Raw genomic sequence first — 19264 nt, forward strand, 5'->3', positions numbered from 1 at the left:
AAAAATGGTTAATGATACTATGTACTTTCTGTTCCTACGCGTCATAGAAATTACCACAAAAATCCCAAGAATGAAACATGTTTCACAGAGATTCTTGTTTCATATGACTACAGATGGAAACTGAATTCTGGGGAAATAAATCTTGACTTCAACCATCAGTTTTGTCTTTTATTTTCATTCAAGATGTCAATAGCTCACTTCAGTCAAGGAACTTAGACGGCCAAATTGGTCTGCAATAGGATAACAGATTCGGCAGATTTGGGTGTGTTTCGATTTTGCAAAAACTATATAGGGTATTTTTTTTTATAAATAAGGAAGATTTATTAATGAAATTGCTGGTAATGGTCCATGCTTACCAAAGTCAGGAGGGGCGTTCCACAGAGAGTCACTAAAATTGACAGATTTTGCACAAAAAGCTAGACTATGTGCCAATTTGTTGTTAATTACATAAAGAGGACACCATTCAGAAGATTGTTGGTCCAAAGTAGGCATGTCAATGGATTGGATTACCCAAACTCAATGTACTTGGGCAGGGTTTAAATTTAATTTCTTAAACACAAACCTTACCCAGACCCAAACCATGTAAAAGAGTTATGGGGTCTGAATATGGTATAGTTTTCTATAATTCATATTAAATTTAGTCTCAAGATGTGTATGCTGTCAAGTAAGTACTGAATCGGGGCTCCACGTCTTCCTTGATGGTCCAATTGCCAGTGCTGTGTGGGACCATTTCTTCAATATTTTTGGTCTGAAAAAGCTGAAGTTCTCTTGTGTTTCAGCTTTGCTGCTCCACTGGTTTCTTTCGTTACCCAAGCTCAACAGGAACCATATACGGGTTGCTCTCCCGATTATTGTTCTGTGGTTTATTTGGAAAGGACACAACGCAGCGAAGTTTCAAGGGGTAAACCAATCAGCTGCTCAGGTCATTTGGGAGGTTGAGGGTTTCGTAAAGCCACTGGGTATAGCAAAGGTATTCAAAAATGATTCTTTCCAACAGGACACAGACGTTATATGGTCAACTTTAGCTCCTTCATCTACAATTTCGCATCGGCATGTGGCCGTATCTTGGGATAAACCACCTCTGGGTTCCCTAAAGCTTAATACAAATGCGAGTGTCATGCAACAGGTGGCCGCTGGGGGTGGGCTGGTCAGGAACCACCAGGGGAGGTAATTTTTGCCTTTTACAAAGAATTTGGTGACGTGGATGTCTTGGCGGCAGAGAGCCTTTCCCTCTTATTTGGCTTGACTTTGTGTGTTCAAAGAGGCATGGATGGTTTTGCTGTTGAAGTCGATTAGGCGGTGTTGGTGAGATTGATTCAATCGAACTCTCTGGCCAAATGGCCCCTATGCAATACACTACGTCATATCAGGAAAATAGTAGCTCAGGCTTCAGTTCAGATTTCACATGTCTTCAGAGAGGCAAACGGTGCAGCAGATAAATTAGCCAGCTTGAACTTGGGATCACAGCGAGTCTTTAACTTACCTCAAGAGCTACCATCTGACGTTAAAGCCATTGTAGCTCTAGATTCAATGTCGTTTCCCAACTTTAGGACACAAGTTGTAAGGTAATCATTCATGGGAAAGCACGGTGTTCATGGCGGTCACGAGAGCATCTACAGGAACTGCTAAAGTACAGAAGGTACCGTCTTGCAAATGGAGAGGAATCACGAATTATTTCGATGTATGAATCATTCTGTGAAGTGCCTCGCTTGGTGAGAGGTGTTTTTGCTCTTGATCAATTGGGATTTCCAAACTTTCGTAGACTTAGAATGTAGCAAGTACCATGTGATATTTTTCTTCAATTTGGGTTCGTTGGCAGGGAGTTTTCGTCCATTTATAAGGAAAAACTCTGTCAAAAAAAAAAAGTGATAAGTAAAGCCCTTGAAGTTGTGGGAGAAAAAAAAATTCAAACTCATACCAAACCTTACTCAAACCTATGTATATATAATTAAATTATATATATATATTAGTAAATTTATAAAATATTATAATATTCTATAGTTATTGGATTGAATAGAGTAAGACTTCATAATTGTTTTCTTTTTTCAACCAAATCCTAGTTATTATTGTAATTAGTACAAAATTTTTTAGAAAAAGGAAAAAAGTAACTGTGAATAAATGAAAATTTTGATGTACATACGCTTGAAGTTTTAAAAATAAATTGAAGTAGTCGGTGGTAGTTATTTTTTTGAGTTCATAATATTACATTCAACTTTTTGAATATTAATTTTATTATTTGAAAATAAAATTTAGGTGGCATTTATATTTTTTTGAAATCTATATTTTTAACATATTTTTATTTTAGTATGTTTACAAAAATATAATGGATACCCATCGGATACCCAGATCTAGGAGGATCTGGGTTTAGACTTATTTTTTCAGACCCATAAGAGTCTACATCTGGTTCTGGATCTAACTAAATTTAATAGATCTGTATTTGAATCAAAGGAATCCAACATAAACCCTACCCATTGACATGCCTAACCCAAAATCACAAATTAACTAGGTGCAATTTACCAAATGACCAAAACTAAAACTGAGTTTCTAGGTCCAAGTCCTGTATACTACTCAAATTAAGAAATAAAAGTGTAGACATATGTAATTTTATATATATATATATATATATATATATATATAGTTTTTTTTCAAGAAAAGAGAAAGAAGAGGAACACTACTACAAAATAAAAAAAGAGAGACAATATTAGAGTTTAGAAATAATTTAAGAAACCTCCTTTGACATTTTTGATAATATTACTTAGTATTTTTGAAGTTTCAAGAACATCACTGACTTTCCTTGTAAGTGAGATATGACCGAAAATCACCTTTTACAAGCCATGAATTTACCAAACAAACAATTGCCTGACACTGTGAAATTTGATGATACTCAACTGGATTTTGCTTTTAATGTCAATTATTCTTTATCAAAAGTAAACAATACAACTAGACGGGAGAAATACTTTGTTATTGTAACGATGTTCTAGCTATTGCCATTGCTATGGTCTTCTACATGACTTCTAATTCTTTATTTGTTATTACACTTAATGCCTATATTTACATGCTATCAGAGCTTCAATCTGGAACAAAATTCATAATTGGGGCAACAAAAGGGTAATGATGGAAATATCTTCTCTATCTAAGGGTGACATTAGGCTAAAAATGCTACCAAAAAATGGCATTTGAGGGAGGTTATTAATACTTTAAGGATGCCAAGTGACATATTTTTAGACTCTTAGGGCAGTTTCTAAAATTATCCCTATAATTTATCAATCTCTTTCATTGAAATTCTTGGAAAAATAACAAAAGAGGAGAGGTGAAAAATTAAAAATTGTTTCAAGAAATATATAGAAAACTCTTTTCAAAAAAATAAACAAAGAAAGAAAGAAATAGAAAACGGTTTACTATAAACATTGAGGGAGGATTGTACCCTAAAATCCCAGGGATCGCTTCAAGAAGGAATCGTTTGATTCAATTCTTTTATTTCCAAGTGTTTTCTTTATTTATCATTCAAGTTGCTTGGCATACGAATTGGGGCAAAATCAATTTTTTAATTAATTTGAATATATATCTGAAGAGCTTTTTTCTTGCTTTTTAAATAAGGATTTTTCTAATAAGTACTCAATGGGTACTATTTAACACATCTAAATTCCATTAAACCTATTATGTATATACACATATTAATAATTACCATCCTCCATTTCATTTATACATTTTTTCCTAATTAATCTTATTTATCTAAAAATCTAACACCTGACATACATTTTAACGGGTGTCCAGACCCTTTAAATAATTAAGTTGAATGTTTCTAGAGAATTGATCATAATACAATAATAGAATGATAGATTCATGTAATGGTGGATTAATTCCTTGGAGCTTCAACCACTGGAAAAAGTATTTGTAACTGCTCTCCGTAACCAAATCTATTAATTACGTCCAGTAGGTAATAAAAACGGAAATCAGCATTCCAAGCTCTATAATTGGACAAACAATCCGCATTACCTTTAACCGTCCCTATTTCTGTTTCCTACTGTCAGCATACGGGCTGTTTTTATAATTGCAATGCCATATTGGTTTGAAATTTGCTAAATTGTAAAGGAAAAAAATGTGAAAGAACTGTAAACCCTAAGTGGTCAAGGAGCCCGAAGGTTAAACATAACCGGGGAGGGAAAAAAATGACTAAATTTGGGCATCAAGGGGATTATAGGATGCAGCTAAGTTCTGTTTGGCCATCTAGAGAATGAAGAGAGTACATGAAGTCATAAAATATTTTGCCATTGATCTGGAAATTGATTCAACATTCAAGTATAAAGTTGAGGTTCATTTTAGAAAGGGAACGATTTGAGATTTGACCAATTAAATTAGTACCAAAAACTGATAGTACAAATTACTTCTTATGGTAAGTTACGATTTAAAAGTGTCATATACACATTTATATTTGGTTATGTGGATGATAGACTGCATGAAATTATTTTTCTACTATCGATCTTTGTGGCCTTTGATTTTTAAACTAGGGATCTCAATTCCCTTGCCATAATTTTTTAATTTCATTAGAAGACAAAAATCGATGTCAAGAACTTCCCAATCCATTTTTTTTCCATGTTCTAAAAGCAAAGATATAAACAGAAGGAAGAAAGCCACCAGCGTCTCAAGTCTACACCAGTTAAAGCTTCATCTTACACATTAACATGGCTGCTGATGTTTTGTCAAAATATGCATTATTTTGGATAAGCGTCCTTCTTCCTATCGTTGGAGTCTTTTGCTTTTGGATAAAATCTCCGATGATTGACATGTATGGTGCTTGAAATTAGCTAAATTTAGTATATACTGATAAGTGTGCATTTTGAGTGATTTAAACATGTTTTATTATTTAGTTTTCGTGTGTTTTAATTATTTTTATAACTAATTAACTAAGTTTTTAGTGAAGTTTGCATTTTTATGGTTTAAGTGTCAAACATTGTATTTCTATGGATCAAAGTGACGAAAACTTCATATTTTTGTAGGTTTAATAATTCAATCATCAAATGGAGTGACATGAGAAGATATTTGAATAATTATTGATGATTTGAAGTGATTTTAAAGAGGATATGAAGTGCAAAGATGAAATACAATTAAGTATAAAAAAAGGAAGTTTTTCAGTTTTGATACCTATTGGTATTTTGACTATATCTTGAGCTACAAGTATCGGATTGAGTGATTTTTGAGGTATTTTGAAACTAGCACATAGCTCTATACTTTTTATGGGACATCAAAATCCAGTTCATGAGATTTCCTAGTCAAAAAGTCAAAAAATAGTGGGCCATTTCTGTTGTGGAAAGTTGAAATAGTGGATTGACCGGTCAAGGGTGTTTTGGTTATTTCTCTGGAAACAGAGTTCCAAATTAGCTGATTCTTGAGGCATTGGAAAGCAAATTCAAAGAATTACAATTTTCATGTTTTGCAATAAAGCTATTTCAGTCTCTATCATCAAGAAAATATCAGTTGAAATTGGTGCAAAAACAGAGCAAAGTTGACGACTAGCCAGAAATGAGAAAACCTACAAAAGAAAAAACCTGAGCTATGAATACATGACCTCGTCACGCATTTTTTGAGGCTGCATATTCTTCAAATGCAGCTACAATTTATTTTGTAACTTGTGCTGTGTTTACACAAGTTTTTTGTCTAATTTATCTACAAGAATTTCAGTTGGATACGAGCAAGCAAGCATAGAAACTTGTAAAAATAACCTTTGGAGATTTCAAGAGGCAAATTTGCCAACTAGAAACAAATGATTTGTGACTTGAATTCTTCTACAAATAGGGCATTTGGAGAGCTTGTTTCATAACTTTGGAAGGCTAGAGATACTACCAAAATGTAGTCTTCACTAATTTTTCTTAATTCATTAGTTTATTTCATTAGTTTAGTATAGTTAGTGTAGTTTATCCTTCTTGTAATTATAACTAGATTTGGATGAAGAATTGAAGAGCAAAGATAGAGAGTTGGAGCTCATGTGACAAGGGTGACTTTTTTTCTGTCACTCTCTCTTTTGTATTTGATTTCATGTTATTTTATCATGTGTGGCTAAAGTTTTTGCCTAGATTTACGAATGAATTTTCTATATTTTGTTTGTGATATTTATTTGATTATTTGATGATATTATTTTGAACAAGTTATTTATCGCTTTTACTTTTCTAATCATGATTAACATGTACCATTAATTATGATTATTTAAAGGTGCTAATTCTTCAATGAAAATTGGGATTTAACACTAGTTTAAAGAAATGCTAAACCTGGGGAGTATACTCATAAGAGTAGATGTACACCTTTGTGGCTTTAGTGATTTGTTTCATATAATTTCATAGAAAAAATAAACTTGTAGCTAATTTCATAACCACGAGAGTAGGTATGGTTTAGCTACAAGTATAGTCGGTTCACTATGAGAATAGGTTTCACATATGTTAGAAAATTATGCCATAACTAGCCAAGATAATGACATTCAATTAACTGGTAATTTTACTTGCAAGAGTAATTAGGAATTCTATACCTCTAAGAGTTTTTTATTGTTATTTGTATTACTTTTATCTCATATATGTAGAGTAGATTTACTTTTTTGTACTTATCAGTGTCTAAATAATGAAGAGTTTGAAAAACATCGGTAATTGACAATTTTTTTTGTGGGTTCGACTCTTAATACTCTATACTCAATTATGACATGTATACTTGCAGAAAATCGCGTGTAAGGTATTTAGAAATTTATAAATATAAAATTTGATTGTGAAATGAACTTAATTATTATATGCGTATCCCGCGCTTGTCATATACCATATAGTGCTTTGTCTTCCAGAATTAAAATAATATGACAAAATCAATTCTCCGCCTGGCTAAGGAATTGAAATAGAATACAAACAGGCATAGCAGCCCATATATTCACATCAACAACTCCTCTCCAAACTTAACATCAAAATAGCCATCATGAGCAGCAAAACCTCAGTCTCCCTTCTTTTCTTCGTTTGCTTCGTGGGCTTGCTCATTAGTGGCATAGCCATAGACTCTGATGCTGAACAAACTGCAGCATTTTATAGCAATTACTTAGCCGCCTATCAAAAGTATGCAGAGAATGTTGCAAGCAAGATGAACAACAATGGCATCCATTCCGAACTCCTATTTTTTCCTCCCCCAATCTTTTTCCCATTTCCATGGCATTTTCCTCCACTTCCAATTATATCGCCTTTTCCTCCACTCCCTGGCATCGGTGGTTTTCCATTTCCTCAACACCCTCCACCACCATCTGGTGGTGATGGCAGCAAGAGCCCTCCAGGTCCTCCACAAGGTTTTCCACATCTTCCGTTTCCATGGCCTTTTCCTCATCCACCGGCCGCTGGCACTCCATCCCCTTCATCCGGTGGCAAAGCCCCTCCAAGTCCTCCACAAGGTTTTCCATTTCCTCATCTTCCATTTCCATGGCCTTTTCCTCATGCACCTGCCGCTGGCACTCCATCCCCTCCATCCGGCGACAAAGCCCCTCCAAGCCCTCCACAAGGTTTTCCATTTCCTCATCTTCCATTTCCATGGCCTTTCCCTCATCCACCTGCCGCTGGCACTCCATCCCCTCCATCCGGCGACAAAGCCCCTCCAAGTCCTCCAGCCAAAAGTCCTCCTGCTGGCCAGAATTAGAGCTTGATGTGGCTCTTTATTTTCAGACGGGATCCTCTGTCCAACTTTTTGTGTCCAATTTCCTGTCCAACACAAAACTACGTAGTTCCACTTATTCTTGTGGCTGACGTGGCACATAAAAATAAATGCCTGTTTGGCTCAAGCACCAAGCAACAGCCCTGTCAAATTGTAACCATTCACGTGAATTCCTCCAAAGCAAACCACTAGCCTAACGGAAAGACATAGCAAAATTTGAGACATACAGAGAGACAATCAAATCCTTGGAAGTACAAAGCAAAATTTGCAGCTGGGCCTAACGGAAAGAATAATCTAAAAAATTGGTGAAGGAAAACAAATTGTCCTTCTCGCTTTCTTTGAAGGAAAACAAATTGTGTTTTAACATTTTCAGATAGAAAAAGTGTTTCTTGTACCTTTTGCAATCTATTTTTTATTCTGGTAAATTGATTCCTCTTTTTGTTTTTTAAGTAGAATTATGTCTTCATTGATACAGTGTTCATTTAATTTATAATCCATCTCTTGGGGAAATATGGTTAAAAACTGACATATTTCATTGGCTTGGTTGACAAAGTTGCTAATTGAATGAAAAACCATGTGATGGATAAAAATTGAAAACCTTTAAACATCATGGAGACCTCTGCTATTTTAAGATGTAATAGCTGTTTTCTTTTCTTACCACCCCCTCTTTCCCAGAGAAAAAAAACACCACCCCACCCACATACACACATTTTATAAGGCATACGGATTGCAGTGGTAAACAAATATATGTGCTGCAATTTGGTTCACGATGATTGTTGTTTCAGATGTCAATGCCTAGAAGATTATATGCTTAGCCAGTTTTTTTATTTTTTTATTTTTGGTTTTATGGAATTATATATTTCCTTTTCACATACAGTGATTTTTGTGATCACTGCTAAACCGGGGGAAGTAGAAGGTGCTGTGATTTGATTGCGTTGTCTTTGAATTATAAGTCAACCAGAAACAATTGTGCAGATGAATATTATTTTTTTCTTACCATCGGCAAAGAAGTCCCAAATCTTCTTGACGCTCACGGCAACAGGTCTTGGGAATTGTTATGGTAGTAATAGGGTTTTGGGAATTGTAATAAAGATATGTAAATAAAGGAAATTCAAAAAAGAAGAGATATCCAAAAGTATAATGGAGCCAAAAAGGTATTTATTTTTATGTGCCATGTCAGCCACAAAAATAAGTGAAACTACGTAGTTTTGTGTTGGATAGAAAATTGGACACATAAAATTGGACAGATGATCCCGTCTGGCTTGAGGAGAAGATGAAGTAGGCCCGAAGCTTTTTGACGGAATCTTTTGATTTTGAGGCAAATTTTGTTAAAACATTGCAACTAAGGCCTGCAATTGAGTGTGAACTTACAAGCCTACCCCAAATGTTGACTTTTACTTGCAAAATGAACCTTGTATTCCACAAATTAGCAAAAATTTGTAGGATCGTAGGATCGTACGATTCTATGCGATCCTACCGATCCTATCTCGATCCTATATAGATTCAAGGAATTTGCGATTTTGAGTGCGATCCGGATCGATTTTGCCTTCCCGGATCGTAGGATCGTACGATCCTACGATCCGGATCGCGATTTTAACAACCATGCCCCAAACCTGTCAAGCGAGAAGTCGAACTTCTGATGTGACAGGTCAACAGCCCAATGAGCTGTTGGTTGATTGTTATTGGTCTTCAAAAATCAATTCTCGAATTCTCAAAATTTTTTAAATTAAAATATCAATTACTAATCGATGAACATCCTTACTTTTAAATACACCGGTCGAAAAGAAAATAGTCAAATACGATCTCCATTCTCTCTGGGCCTTTTTGGCTGTTAAGGCAAAGCAAAAAAGCCCAAAATGCTCCAAGAATTAATTAGCATTTCATTCGTTTTGGAAATTCACAGAGCCCAAAGTCCAAAACGGTGTAAAATTAAGGCACGATTGAATAAAAATGGGTCAAACTTAGGTCCTAGACCCAAGCCATATACAAAGTTACAAACACAAAAATGATATGGCATAAAATAAAGGAAAACGACACTACGAACGAGCAATCTTCTACAGGTGAATAATTTTGCCTTGTTAAAATCTATTGTAAAATTATTATGCAAGAAATATTTTTGATGGTTCTGGGCTGTATGGCTCTATAAATCTTTGTTGATACTAGTTGGGTTGGGGCTGTAGGAAGTGTTGGCTGAGGCTCATTCGGGTTTGTGTATTCATTTAGGGAGTTTTTTCATGAGGACGAGGAAGGAGTTGGGGAGCTCTAAAATGGAGGGAGATGGGGTATATGTCGGCTTATTTGGATTTTAACTGCTGCCGCGTTAGGCCAGCCATATCCTTCCTAGTGTATTGATTTCTTGTTAAAATTGTTGATTGTCAAAATTGAAAGAGTCCCTTTTCAATATATTGCGAATCGAATGATTTCTTGAAATATCTTGCAGTTGACATGTTTACGAATAATCGGAGGCAAGAAGAGCGGACTGGAAATATGGAACTCCTCGGGTAAATTACCTTCAGGTATATCTCTGCTGTAAATTATTGCTATCAGAAATACTCAACTTTTCCCTGTTAAAAATGGTTGTGAATGCGTAAATGTAGCTGAGAATTGTATTTCTTTTATCTGCCTTAATATTGATTGTTTGGGAACTTTCATTAGCGGCAGTTGATAGTTAGCATCTATTGTTTTCTTTATTTGATTTAGGAATTGGTGACTCAGTTTCAGAATGCTACTGATGAAGGTATGCTTTGTCGAATTCTTGTTTAAGCATATTTACTTGCTTCTTTCGTATAGCATTTATGAGGTTAAGGCATTTGATTAATAATTAGCCTTGACATCAGCTGGTACTGACAGAATTTATGAAGTAATGAACTAATGGAACAAAAGATTATTCTGCAGTTTTTGTTGTATAATTAATGATTGATCTTGACATCAGCTAGTACCAACAGGGTTACGAAGTAATGAAACCAATGGAATAAAAGATTATTCTGCAGTTGTCATTGTAGATTGCTGATCAAATAAAATTCAAGTTTTTTGATTTGCTGACATGGAGCTGGTGCTGGAATCCCTATATTGCTTCTGCCATTCAACTTCTGTGACTGCTAAAAACATTGTTTCATCCATGGAATCTATACAGAATCAATTTCTTGCGGTAATGGTCATGTGAATGTAGACTGGAACCTTTTCTTTGGAGGGGAGACATGCATAGATGAAAAGGGTCTAAAGGTAAAGTAGTTGTATGAATGTCATATTGCCCTGGATTGGTTGGGATTAAGCAGCCTTAGCAAACAGGTTAAAGGTGGATGATCAGTTTTGAGCCAGTGACCTCCTAGGTTGAAAACTCAGAATGAAGAATTCTTGACTTTGCCACAACCCTGATGATGTGATCTGATTCATGTTGATGAGGAATATGGGGAGCTTGTCTTATGGATTGGGTTTATATTAACTTACTCCAAGATAAGTGGGATGAAAGGATTGGTTAATTTCATGTTTTAGCCCTCATGCCTTCTCATACTATTAAGTAGGGACATGGTTTCTGTGGGAGTATCTGCACTTCTGACATATGATATCTGTTAGTAATTGGTATTCTCTATCATGGAATAGCGTGTCCAACTAATAAACCTACTCATTCTAATTCCAAATGTAACATTTGTGGTCTCAAAATTTTGTGTCAAGTATATATGAACATTTGTACCTAATTTTGGTCATTCCATTTTAAGTTAACCTATGAAATCTTGTTATTCAGAGATAAAAGAGAGAATTGCTGCTAATCTAGCAAACTTTGCATATGACCCTTACAACTACACATTCTTGCGCGAGGTAATTCTTGAACTTTTGAGTTATATGTATTTTTCTTTCTGCCATGACAATGAATGTGCTTGCCCTGATATAAGCAGCTTAATGTTTTGGAACTTTTCCTCGACTGCATGACAGAGCCCAATGAGAGGCTTGTGGAGTTTGGTATTGGAGGAATCTGCAATGCTTGTGCTGCTAAATTGGACTTTTGGCCCTGTTTTATTCGTCATTTAAGAAAAGAAGATGTCTATTATTTTTATTTCTTCTAAAATTTTCTCAACTGGCTTTTATTGCCAAACAGTTACTTATGGTGTATAATGTGATTTGGTTTTTACTTGTAATCTAGATCCATCAATTGCTGCAGTTGTTATTCAGTGTGGTGGAATACCTCTTGTCATCCAATGTCTCTCTAGTCCTGTCTGAAACACGGTAATTAGTATTTGCTTTCTGGCTTGTTCAGACCATTGTTTGCATGCCCTTACCCTTTGACTATTGGAACTCGACTTCAAGCAGGGCTCAAATTGCATATCCATGCTACTTAATTTTTTGAAACTAGAAAAGGTTTACATCTCTTACTTTACTCAAAGTTCATTTACGATCATTCGCTCTATTTATTGCTAAATATTACGGAGACAGCTGTGGAACAGAGGTGAATCCTGTGGCAGTCACATGCTAAATATTCCAGTTCTGGAGCATCTTTTCTCATTAGCATTGTATTTTAAGCTTGTATTTCATGGAGGCCACCTAATGCTATTTTCATCGCAATTACTAAATTAACAAACTAATGTACTTGGTTGATTTTTGTTGAGTTGTATTTCGTTAATATACTATTTGAGCTGAATTTGGAATGCAAGACCTTATGGATACCATGGATTACTGTTGGTCATGGCACATTGACCCTGCTATTCTTTATTGCCAACCCTTTATTCAGAAGAATTTGTCATTTGCAGTTATCCTGAAAGTCGCTTCTGCCAGAAAGAGAAATGAATCTCTGAGTGTCCTTTGAAAAATGGAATCTTAGTTATAATCTTGGTATAGATGTGGGTATTGTGTTACCAGTAGTATAATTTTGTGCAAGTGTCTAGATGCTTACTAGTTACTGCAAACAAACCTCAATATGGCAGGTGAACTATGCTCTTGGGGCTTTGTATTATCTCTGCAGTGCAACAAACAAGGAAGAGATTTTGAAGCCAGAAGTAGTGGAAATCATCAAAAGATACGCTTCAACTAGTGCAGTTAGTGTGAGCTTTTGTAACATGGCCTAGGCTTTTCTCGATATGTGTCAGGCTAAAATTTCTATGAGAGATTCTAAGGAAGGTTTAGCAGAGTAGGAATTGGGGAAAGAAGAAAGAGAAAGCCAAGAGCACGAGAAAGAGAGAGAGAAAGAGTAACTCAGAAGAGAGAGAAAATGAATCTGCTGTATTTCTTGCTGAATTCGTTACAAGAGGGCAGGGAATCATTTATAGAAATTTTGTTACTCCCTAACTAACTTGCTCAACAATCACTAACTATCTGAATAAGTCTAACTACACCGTTTTGCCCTTGCAATTATTCTAACTACGCCGTTTTGTTTATTCCGCCAAAACGCAAGGCAAGCCTTCTTAAAACGACAAGTCTAATACTTCTTAGGTGCCTGAAAATCCCTCCCTGTTAACATCAAGCTTGTCCTCAAGCTAAAAAGTTGGGAAACTGTTTGTCAATGTAGCTTTTGTCCTCCCATGAAGATTTAGACTCTGGCAGCTGATTCCATTTCACCAAGTACTGAATGACAGGTTTAGACATGCGCATAATAGCCCTCCTTCTTAACACTTTCTCAGGATGCAGTATGCACTGATCAGAAGCATCAGGCTCAGGAAGGGTGGGCTCTATGTCCTGAGCAGCTCCCACTTTTCTCTTTAACAATGAGACATGAAACACTAGATGGACTCTGGCTCCCTCTGGTAGTTGTAGCTTGTAAGCTGCAGCCCCAACTTTGCCAATGATCTAGAAAGGGCCGTAATACTTAGCAGATAGTTTCAGACTCTTCCTAATGGCCACAATCTGCTGCCTGTAAGGCTGAAGTTTCAGGAATACCCAATCACCTACTTGGAAGGTCCTTTTTGTCCTGTTCTGATCAGCAAAATGTTGCATACAATTCTGAGCCTTGGCGAGGTTGTCTTTGATGTTTGCTAGAACTTGAAGTCTCTCCTATACCATATCAGTTGCTGCAGGAATGACATTGTCATGAAAAGGACCTAGAGGTAGATGCACTGGCTTATACCCATATAAGGCTTTGAAGGGTATAAGTTGCAGGCTTGTGTGAAAATTTGTATTATACCACAGCTCAGCTGAAGGTAACCAGTCACTCCAATGAGATGGATGTTCACTACACATGTACCTGAGGTAACTCTCCAGACACTGATTGACCCTCTCACTTTGTCCATCTATTTGAGGGTAATAGGATGAACTATAATGCAAACCAACCCCCAGTGTACAAAAGAGTTCTTGCCAGAATTTACTAGTTAATACCTTATCCCTGTCAGAAGTGATAGACTCAGGCAGGCCATGCAACTTATACACAGTCAAGAAACAACTGAGCTACTTGTTGTGTAGTATAAGGTTGAGACGACTTTATAAAGTGGCTAAACTTGGTGAAACGATCCACTACAACCAGAATAGTGTCATATCCCTTGGAGAGAGGAAGTTGCTCTATGAAGTCCATGGTCAGATGTGTCCAAGCCTGTTGAGGGATTGGAAGTGGTTGCAGCAGGCCCGGATAAGGAACATTCTCATGTTTGTTCCTTTGACAAGTGTCACAAGCTTGCACGAATTGTATGAGATCCTTTTTGATACCATGCCAATAAAATAGGGACTATACCCTCTGCAAGCACACCCTTTGTCCAAAATGGCCTCCCTTGACTAAATTGAGCCTAACTCCATTATCTCCTCCTACATACAGTTTACCTCTGCATTTGAGCAGTCCTTTCTCCAGCTGATACCCTGAGCAAGCATTAGGACCTAACAGCAGTTGGGACATGATGCTCTGGGCTACCCCATCCCCTTCATAACGCTGAGTTAATTCTCTCATCCATACTGGCTGCACTGCTGAGAGGACACAGAGGTGATTCACTACTTCCTGCCCTTCATATTCTCCTTCCATCCTTCTCCAAGTAAGGCATCAGCAACCCCATTGTCAGCCCTTTTTTGTACTGGATCTCATAGTCCAACCCTAGTAACTTGGTGAGCCATTTATGCTGTAAGGGATGAGTAAGCCTTTGTTCCAGTAAGTATTTGAGGGCCTGATACTCTGTTTTGATGACAAAGTGGTCCCACCAGGTAGTGCTTTCATTTGGTTACAGCTAACACTAAAGCCATCAGTTCCTTCTCATAGACAGACATTCCCAAATTCTGAGGAGATAGAGCCTTGCTAAGAAAAGCTATGGGATGTCCCTGCTGCATCAAGACTGCCCTAATTCCAACCCCATAGGCATCAGTTTCTATCACAAAAGGGAGATCAAAGTTTGGCATTTTAAGGACTAGTGCAGTAGTCATGGCCCTTTTGAGGTCTTCAAATGCTATTTGAGCATTATGGCTCCACACAAAGCCTTCTTTCTTCAACAATTGAGTCAATGGTTTGCAGATAACCCCATATCCCTTGATAAACCTTCTATAGTATCCAGTCAAACCCAAAAATCCTCTCAGTTCCTTAATTGTGCCAGGAGTAGGCAATGATTGAATACATTCCACCTTGCTTAAGTCCATGCTCACTCATTCCTCAGAGATAATATGTCCCAGATACTCCACTGAGGTCTGAGCAAAAGAGCATTTAGACCTTTTGCAGTAAAGCCAATTGTTAGCCAAGACCCCCAACACAATCTTCAAGTGCTATGCATGTGCTTCCAATGCAGGACTGTAAATGAGGATGTCATCAAAGAAGACCAGCACAAACTTCCTTAAGTAAGGTTGGAATATCCTGTTCATCAGAGATTGAAAGGTAGCTGAAGCATTAGTAAGGCCAAAGGGCATTACTAAGAACTCGAAATGGCCATGATGTGTCTGGAAAGCAGTCTTATATATGTTAGCAGTCTTGACTCTCAACTGATGATATCCTGCTTTGAGGTCCAATTTAGACATGTATTTTATCTCATGTAGTTCATTCAACAATTCGTCTATGTTTGGGATAGGGAACCTGTCCTTGACAGTAAGCTCATTTAACTTTCTATAGTCCACACATAACCTCCAAGTATTGTCCTTCTTCCTAACCAACAACACAGGAGAGGCAAAGGAACTACAACTGTGCTTAACAATCCCATTGGTGAGTATTTCAGCAACCTGTTTCTCAATCTCAGACTTGTGCGCATGGGGATACCTGTAAGGTTTAAGTTTAAATGGCTCTGCTCTTGGTTTCAAAGGAATCTGGTGATCTAACTCCCTCTCAGGAGGTAGTCCATGTGAAGTTGTGAACACCTATGAGTACTGCTGCAGGACTGAGGCCACCTGTTCTGGAATGTGCTTCTCCTGATCATCCCTGGACTCCATCTGTAGAGAGGTACAACACCTTTGTTTTTCTTGTATAAAAGTCCTGAGATCCTTCCCCCTCACCAACTCCATCACAGGCTGGTTAATGAAGCCTTGGAGGTGTAACAAATGACCCCTACTACTAAGAGCAATACTGAGTGCATGGAAATCAAATGTGATAGGACTGAATTGGCACATCCGTCAACTCCTAGGATGATGTCCCAGCCTCCCAACTCCATAATCTTCAAATCGAATTGAAACTGATAGTCTTGTATTAACCACCTAACACTTGGACAGATAGTTCCACTAGTTATGTCAGTACCATCTGCCAGGGTGACTGTAAAAGGTCTGACTGTTTGATAAGGAAGCTGAAGAGTCTTAGCCAATCCATAGTGTATGAAGCTATCAGAACTACCAGTGTCTACCCGGAGTTTGACAGGTAATCCTCCTAAGTTACCTAGTAGCATGATCGATTTCCTTTGGATGGCTGCTGCCAGAGAATTCACTGACACCTCAGCCATTTCCCCTACTCTCCCTGTGAGCTCATCCTATTCTCCTTCTGCATCTTCGAATTCAGTTTCCTCTCCTTCCTTCATATCAAGACAGTTCAATCCCCCAGATTTGCACTGATTACCTACTCCAAATTTATCCCCACACCTGTAACACAAATTGTGCTTACGCTTATACTGCATCTCCTCGACTGAGATCTTGTTAAACTCTCTGAATCTAGTGTCAACCTTCTTGAGATTTGGATCAATAGCTGGTAGCTTATAAGAGCTTGGACTGTTCTAATTGTGGTTGTGGTTCCTGTACATCCCATACTTAGGTTCAACAGCTGTCCTTCCTGATAGCTTATGCTGTTTAGACAGTTTCCAACGAGCACTCCTGCAACTCAGCAACCTCAGAAGCTTTGGATAGGGTTTGTGGCTTGAACATTTTGACCATTGGCTTAATCTCCTCCTTTAATCCACTGATAAAACATTTCTTGAGTTGATCCTCCAATGATCGATATCTGGTGTTTTCAACCATCTATGGTGTCTCAAGTAGCCAAGGATCGGTTGCTCTGATACCAATTGTCAGGCTAAAATTTCTATGAGAGATTCTGAGGAAGGTTTAGTAGAGCAGGAATTGGGGAAAGAAGAAAGAGAAAGCCAAGAGCACGAGAAAGAGAGAGAGAGAAAGAGTAACTGAGAAGAGTGAGGAAATGAATCTGTTGTATTGGGTTAATTATATTTACCTCTCCCGAGATTTGACCAAATTACCAATCAAACCTTGAGGTTTGACAAAATAACAATCAAACCCTTTGACTGAACAAAACTTTATCAAAAGCATTCCTACCGTCTCAAGTCGTTAGTGAAGCTGGTATGGTTAGCAAAAAATTAGTGTGGCAATCCCAAAATGCCCTTCTAGAGGCATTTTATGTTTTACATAAAAAAAATATAAACCAACAAATTGAATAAAATAAGAATTCACCTCAAAATAATAAAAAGAAAAAGGAAAAAAAAAAGTAGTGTGGTAGACTCCCTTTCAAGCCTGCAACTTCAGTGTTTGCATCTCCACCAAAATTGCATGTTAAATTGCTTCCAACCATTAACCCTTCTTTGCCGTCAATTCCATCACATACTCTAATTCCTTCATCTTTTTTCCTCTTCATCCATCTTTCTAAACCAAAGCCGTTGCCTTTTCCTCTTCCATCCAATTTTTTATTTCTTCTTTGGTTAAGCCATTAAAAACATATGAAGATACGGACATTATAGTGCTGGATTTGCACCGGAATTGGTAGACCATGCCTAGAGAAATCATTTGGTATAGTTTAGATACACAAGTTAAACTAGTATCTTCAAAATGTCTTGACTACTAGATTTGGAATATTTTTTCCAGTTTCTTGTAAATTGAGATTTGAAAGTTTGTCCTTCATATCATTTGAAAGACTTGTCTTAAATTTGGTAAGGGATAGGCAAAAGGCTTGTGTTAAATTTGGTGAGCGATAGGAAATGGGTTTTTGAAGAAGGTAATGGAGTAGCTGGTGATTAATCTTCACTTGCAATTTTTTAAATTTTATTTTTCTTCCGTTTTTCAACTTTGAGGTTAAAACTTGCTTCCTGAAAGATGGAAGTAGCCAACATTGGTTCATTTGACTTGTTCATGTTCTACCCCGATGAGAAGTGCTTTATTGCAAAAGTGTGGAATTTGGTCTTTGCTTCCGATGGGAAAGACAAGACAGAGCAGTCTCACATGTAGGCCTATTTGAACAGTTATGCAGTGAATTTTGGTTGAGTTTGTGTCAAGAATGGCAACCCAAACAAAAAAAAGATGAAGAGGCTGGAGTCTGCGATTGGCGACGGTGGCAGGCGCTCTTGATTCTTGGCTCTGCTTAGCGCCACGGCCACGACCATGTCCACGACTACGTCTTCTTTCTATATATATATATATAGTTTTTCCCTTCCCTCTTTCTTTTCTTTTTAAAAGGGTACTTTAATGAATGAATGCAGTAAATTGACTAAAATAACAAAATCCAACATACCAAATACACAAATAAACATATCCGCACATAACACGCCATATCAAGAAGACAGATAAGCAAATACACAAATACATATCAAGTTGGCCAGATAACCATGTACACAAACACACATACTAACGTCAGGTGGTAGCAATATACGGGCGAATCAAAAGGAAAAGGTGAAGTCATCCCAATCTCAGCTAAGATAACCCCGTCCGGTCTCTCACGTCACTTATTATCCAAACTAGATGTCCATTGACCTCTTGTACTCATTCTAACCAGACAAAGCCTGTTCATGTTCCCAAAATGCAAATCTCAAATACTTAACCCCGCCTCAACTCTGGAGTACTCGGGCACAAGAATCCGAAATAAGACAATTCATGTCTCGAGCTGGTCAGTCCCAAGAGTAAACTATCTACAATCGAAATTCCTCCCAGACGTACCTATCTACGGTCCTCCGATACTACGAGAAAGATTTAAGGCCTATAATATTCACAGTTCATAGCTTATGCTCGAACGAGCACTTAATCCTTCATACCCATTCACCACTCAGTCCAGGCTCACTCCACGCAGAGACCACGCGAAGTAGGCTCTGATACCAACTGTGACAGCCCCACCTCCCCCTAAGGCGAACCAAAGGGTTCGGCGGACTGCCTGCCCAACTTTCACCGGGACTCAATCGTTCACTTCAATCAATTCCGGAATACAACCATAGGAATAGCATAACAAAATCCAAAACTTAAGCGAAACTTATATACATTGCTATCTCAAAGGGAAATACAACCATCGAATATACAAAGGTTCTCAATT

At 37.3% G+C, this 19264-nt stretch overlaps 1 protein-coding gene and 1 pseudogene across 1 annotated transcript; one reads left to right on the forward strand and one right to left on the reverse strand.

The window, feature by feature from the left end:
• Window positions 1-9728: 9728 nt before the first annotated feature.
• LOC113701138 (uncharacterized) lies at window positions 9729-11795 on the forward strand (annotated as a pseudogene).
• Window positions 11796-14778: 2983 nt separating this feature from the next.
• On the reverse strand, window positions 14779-15195 carry LOC140011311 (uncharacterized mitochondrial protein AtMg00860-like). The gene has a single exon (XM_072060101.1). It carries the CDS (start codon window positions 15193-15195, stop codon window positions 14779-14781), a length of 417 nt encoding a protein of 138 aa, XP_071916202.1.
• Window positions 15196-19264: the final 4069 nt, after the last annotated feature.

Source organism: Coffea arabica, chromosome 7e (genome assembly GCF_036785885.1).
Source record: "Coffea arabica cultivar ET-39 chromosome 7e, Coffea Arabica ET-39 HiFi, whole genome shotgun sequence".
NCBI lineage: Eukaryota > Viridiplantae > Streptophyta > Magnoliopsida > Gentianales > Rubiaceae > Coffea > Coffea arabica.

Bases quoted from the DNA above. Each gene is read 5' to 3' on its own strand.
- LOC140011311 (XM_072060101.1), bottom strand. From the start codon at position 15,195: ATGGACTTAAGCAAGGTGGAATGTATTCAATCATTGCCTACTCCTGGC.